At 35.0% G+C, this 6,000-nt stretch overlaps 1 protein-coding gene across 1 annotated transcript; it reads left to right on the plus strand.

The window, feature by feature from the left end:
• The first annotated feature begins 1,354 nt into the window (after positions 1 to 1,354).
• LOC113741188 (26S proteasome regulatory subunit 8 homolog A) lies at positions 1,355 to 5,356 on the plus strand. The gene is made up of 9 exons (XM_027268676.2): positions 1,355 to 1,688; positions 2,370 to 2,467; positions 2,877 to 3,101; positions 3,361 to 3,423; positions 3,503 to 3,666; positions 3,804 to 3,960; positions 4,083 to 4,181; positions 4,362 to 4,472; positions 4,919 to 5,356. Exons 1-9 carry the CDS (start codon positions 1,466 to 1,468, stop codon positions 5,057 to 5,059), a joined length of 1,281 nt encoding a protein of 426 aa, XP_027124477.1. The 5' UTR covers positions 1,355 to 1,465; the 3' UTR covers positions 5,060 to 5,356.
• Positions 5,357 to 6,000: the final 644 nt, after the last annotated feature.

The raw sequence follows: 6,000 nt of genomic DNA on the forward strand, positions 1-6,000 counted from the left end.
TTTACTAGTATCTATATGTGTACGCTCATAGATTTTGAAACTTACATTGAGTATGGTGGTGAAACATATACAAAACATTAGTAAGAATGAGAAATGACTAGTCTGACCAGAATTCGTGAATATTGCAAAATAAATTGTTGAATAAGTAAAAAAAAAAAAGAGAAAGAAATAAACTTGCCAAGATTTAATGGGTAAAACTAGCGATAACATCGAGGTGAGCATATTTGAGCTCGAACTTGAAATTTGGTAACATACTAATGAATATTCCAAGCAAAACTTGGTCTTGAAAAATTTACGAGTTTTATTGAATTTGGGGACGGGAGTTCGATAGAGGTTTGAGAGCTCGAGGACTTGCAGCAAATGACTTAATCACCCCTGAACATAGAATAGCTACACTGGTTATAGTCATAAACATTGTAACAAATAAAACTGAAATAATAATTTATAAACAATAATATAATAATTAGATATTTAATGAAAAAACTCATTAGAGTTAGTTAAGCTTTCGAATCTCCAAAATTAGTACTCGAACTTGATTCAAAATCTCAATCGAACAATTTGAGCTTGACTTGAACTCTATCAACACTATATGTTTAGGTCACGTTGCTCAATTAAATATCCCCCTAGGTGAACCCAAACAAATATCAAAGAAGTATGGAAGAAAAACAAAACCAAGAGTAAAAAATAAAATACAAAAAAATCTCAACATAATATCTCTTAATAGAGCAGCATATTGTCCTGATTTAAGTTATCAATAGTGAAGTGAAAATAAAGAGTAAACATTCCATGCTGAAAACCTAAAAAATGAAAAGAATAAAACATCAAATTAGTTCTGTCTATAATATAAAAAGAAATATATTAGGGGCGCAGTTTTATTTAGTTAAAAATTAAATGAGTTATTTGTAAATTATATATTTTTGGTTTCCTCCTCCAATTTCTGAGATTAAATCTATATATACTAGTGCGAGAGACATAACCTACGAATGTGCAAATTATGGATAAAGTTTTTTTTTTCTTAATAAAAAGATAGGAGTTATTTATTTTTCTTATTTTTTGGCAACGAATGTAAAAGTTATTAGAATTTTGATTTGGAAAAAAAATAGTGGGAAGTTATTTGAAGTCTTTATGAAAGAAAGTTATTGAAAGTTAGAATAAAAAAGTTATTAAAAATTGTTGAAATTGAATTTAGTTTATTTGTGGTTATATGTATAAAATATAAATCCTTACTTATTTGGGGATAAAATTAGAATAATAAATAATGAAAAAAGATTTTGATGGCAAACGCCACGCTCATGCTGCTTTATGGACCATATAGAAAGATACATATATATACACACACGAACACTCAGGAGTCAGGACAGAAGAAAGCATAACTTGACCAAGACGAAACCTATTCTGCAAATCCACTCTACCCAGGGGAGCTCATTACCGAAATCTTTCTAGAAATCGAAGAGCCTATTTTGTCATGGCGATGGCGGCAGTCGAGAATAATTGGCCGGCGGAGGGTGCCGATAACGCGACGAACCATTACAATCAACAGCAAGGCGGTGGCGGAGGTAGAGGCGGGGGTGGAGAAGGGCTGCGGCAGTACTACCTGCAACATATCCATGATCTTCAGCTCCAACTCCGGCAACGTACCCACAATCTTCAGCGTCTTGAAGCCCAGCGCAACGATCTTAATTCCCGAGGTCTCTAATTTATCTCCTATTTTCAGCTTACCCTGCTCTTCCCCTTCCGCTAATCAGGGGAAAAAATAAGTTGAATTGATTTTTATTTAGCTCTATTTATCTGCTTTCTTAAGCTTTTCAGGTAGTCACTCTTATTTTGTTCTGTTTCTTTTCTTCCCTTTTCTTACTAATATCTAGTTAGTATTTAGCATGGGGGACGAAAATTAATGGATCAAGTCTGGCATTTAAATTTTGGAATCAAGGAATGTGTGTGGAAATTAGAGAGGAAATCCAGGAATTGGCAGGATGATGTTACAAATAGAGTGTCTTTACTGTTTATTGTTGGCCCTCTACTTGGCAATTGAAACTCGCCTTCGATATCAAGAAGTAATTTAGTGGACTTCCTTCAACTTCAGAATATACCAAAAAAAAAAAATTAATGGATATGATGGTGGGGGATTGCATTTGGCCGATTAACGTTTGTTTTTTTTTTTTTCCAACATAGGCACACTGAGAACATATTCGGATCAAGTATTGCAACATCTCATGGTTACATTAAGTTTGTCTTAATTTCGATGTGAGAGTGAGAGTGAGATGTGTTTGGTGTTATTTCTGTTGTCATTATTTACTTCTTTTGGTTGTGTACTGTTCTTTAACTGTTCCGTGACATGTGCTGTTATTTTTTGCTTCCAATGCAAACAGTGAGAATGCTGAAGGAAGAGCTACAGCTTCTACAGGAGCCGGGGTCTTATGTTGGTGAAGTTGTCAAAGTCATGGGAAAATCAAAGGTCTTAGTTAAGGTTGGTGATTTATATTCATTCCACGCTAATTAGGATTATCATCTGGTTAGTAGCCTTCAGTTTCTTCTCAAGCTAGTAAATTCCTAGGAAGTTTAGTCAATGATAAATAAGGGAATGAAACCATCAAAAACTAGTCTTAGTCCTTATGTGTGCAGCTTTGATGAAATTTATATCATTTTGAACATTCGTATTGATCTACTTTCATCTCTGACTCTACAACTTTCATACTGTTTACTTATGGTAGCTTCCTGTCCAAGCTATCATACTTTTACCTTATGATAGCTTTCATTTTGCACTGGCATAGTTATTACAGCTTTGCACCTGTTTTTGAATTTTTATTTTGCTTCCGTTATCTTTATAAGTTTACGAAATGTGCTGGGAATTTTTTTTTTCTTTTTTTGACATCCAGGTTCACCCTGAAGGGAAGTATGTTGTTGACATCGACAAGAATATTGACATTACGAAGATTACTCCATCAACTCGAGTAGCATTGCGAAACGATAGCTATGTGCTTCACTTGATGCTGCCCAGCAAAGTTGATCCTCTTGTCAACCTAATGAAAGTTGAGAAAGTTCCAGACTCAACTTATGACATGATTGGTGGTCTTGACCAACAAATTAAAGAGATAAAAGAGGTACAGTTTTGGGCTTCGGTTTTTTGCTCGCTGTGCATTCTGGTTCTCATTCTCTATGCACTTGTTAACAAGAGAAAAAGGTAACTAAGTACAATTATGGCTGGAAGGTTGCTGTTCTCTGTGACTGCTCTTGGAAATGGGACTTCTAAAGTGTTTGTTGTAGTCTGTTGATTCCACCATAAGCATAACAGATGTGTAGCTTTATGTTTTCTGTCTTTTGAGTTTTAATCCAATCTTCTGTCTTCCGACTATTTTACAGGTCATTGAGTTGCCAATCAAACATCCTGAATTGTTTGAAAGTCTTGGAATAGCACAACCGAAGGTGGGTTAAATAATGATGATTTGTTGATGTACATAATTTTATATGCTTATCTAACCTACATTGTATCGAACTATTGAAGGGAGTCTTGCTGTATGGGCCACCTGGAACAGGGAAAACCTTGCTTGCAAGGGCTGTGGCACATCACACTGATTGCACCTTCATTAGAGTTTCAGGGTCTGAGTTAGTTCAGAAATACATTGGAGAAGGCTCTAGGATGGTTAGAGAGCTTTTTGTCATGGCAAGGTAAATCCATTTTGCTCTTTAAATTCCCAGCGTTGGATTTAGTAATGTATCTTGAAGCCTTCTTTTTGCTTCTCTGAGTGGTTGAATTGCTATTATAAGAAGCAGTCCATGCAATTGACACTTATGATTTTTGACAGGGAACATGCTCCCTCAATCATTTTCATGGATGAAATCGATAGCATAGGATCTGCTCGCATGGAATCTGGAACAGGAAATGGGGATAGTGAAGTTCAACGGACTATGCTTGAGCTTCTCAACCAACTTGATGGATTTGAAGCCTCGAATAAGATAAAAGTAGTATTCAAGTTTCTAATCTAATGGTTTTATTTATGTGAAGTCTCTTTGCCTTTATTATATCTTCACTGGACACCTTCAATCACATGGTTGTTTCGAACTGATTGTAATGATCTATGCAGGTTTTGATGGCAACTAATAGAATTGACATTTTGGACCAAGCACTCCTTAGGCCCGGTAGGATTGACCGGAAAATTGAGTTTCCAAATCCTAATGAAGAGGTACTTCTGTGTTTCGCTCAGTTGTTCATTTTCCTTCTTCTGTTTTGCAACCTTTTTCTTTTGTTACACTGCATTTTACTCGGCAATGGCTACATTTTAGATTTATTTTCCAGATTTTCCTTTAGCCCTGGTGTTATCTAAACTAGTAGTCATATTCTAAATTTGCGAAAATGTCTGCAGTCTCGTTTTGACATCGTGAAGATACACTCAAGAAAGATGAACTTGATGCGTGGTATAGATCTAAAGAAAATTGCAGAGAAAATGAATGGTGCCTCGGGTGCAGAACTTAAGGTATGTCGGTGTTTTAATTGCAATTTTCATACTCTGTTCCGAAGTTAGTGTCTTAATTTTGAAAATGGAATAAGAGTACATATGGAGTTTGGTTATTGCGCAAGTAAAAGTGTTACTACTGTGGTATTCTGATCTACATCAAACTTCATGACCAGTCACCTCCTTATTATGGATGATGGAAAATAAATAAGCCGAACTTGCTTGTGCAAGACAAGGTTTCTACTTTTAAAAATGGCTTTTGTGTTTGAAAATTGGTCAAGGTTCTCCTGCTGGAATACTCAAGATTCATCTCCTTTCACTAGATAAATTTGCGTGCTCGAGCTGAATCTTGAACTTTGCTTATCTCGGTCTCTTCTAAATCCTTAGCATCATTAGGAAACCAATATATGAGTTTGGTATGTTGGAAACTTATTACTGAGAAGAGATTCTTTTTGCTTCTTTTGCAGGCTGTTTGCACTGAAGCAGGGATGTTTGCTCTGCGGGAGAGGAGGGTTCATGTCACTCAAGAGGACTTTGAGATGGCAGTGTCTAAAGTGATGAAGAAGGAAACAGAGAAAAATATGTCGCTAAGGAAGCTGTGGAAGTAGGCATTCTGAGGCTGCTTATTTTCGTTAGCAGTCAATTGGGTAGATGCAAGAGGATGTCATCAATTGTATGTTACAGTTAGCATTGGTGTCATAAAGAATCGAATTAATTTCAGTGAGGAACTTCCCCACATTTTTTTTTCCCTCGAGAGCCTACATTTTCGTCACTTGATATGTAATAACCTTACAATGATCTAGAAATGGCTACTCTCTGTATCCCTTACCGCCTGTATCACCTTTCACCTCTTTGTTGCTATAGCTTCTCTTTAATGCAAGTATATCTATAGCCTGTGAAGTGTATATTTGGGCTTTATCAGAGTATAAGATCCCCAGTGTCGAGTCCAACGATTCGAAGTCCTGTTGGGCCCTGGCTGATTGCTGTGACTGTGAATTCAGAAAGAAACCGTGTACCATTATTCACTATTAAACTAAGGTCTTGTTTGGATCGTGATGTTTTTGATAAAAAAGTACTTTTAGCTATTAAAAAGTACTTTTTTAGTTTTTGATAAACATCATCTTATAAAATTAAGAATACACTAATAATTTTTGGTGCTAGAAGCACTTTTAGCAAGAGTTTAAATTTGATACTTTTAAATTAGCTTTTGTAATTTAAAAATAAAATATTAAATTTAATCTTTTTATCCTATCTTATCAATTAAATAAAGAGATAAATGCATTTAAAAATTTTCAAATCATACATTATTTAATACAATCAATACTTCTTAAATTATATTTTTAAACAGTATATTTAAAAGTATTTAAATATTTAATAAGTATTTTTATTAAAAATTTTATGAACAAATAAACTGCGGTAACCCCAAACAGCCCTAAATATCTCTTCCTTAAGCCATGCGCCAAGTACGTCAGTTCCATCCCATGTGATGGGATGTGTCGTCGTTTTCAGTGAGGTAACCTAATTAGAAAACTCAAAAACCAAAAAAGCA

The sequence above is a fragment of the Coffea arabica genome, chromosome 4e (genome assembly GCF_036785885.1).
Source record: "Coffea arabica cultivar ET-39 chromosome 4e, Coffea Arabica ET-39 HiFi, whole genome shotgun sequence".
Taxonomy (NCBI): Eukaryota; Viridiplantae; Streptophyta; class Magnoliopsida; order Gentianales; family Rubiaceae; genus Coffea; species Coffea arabica.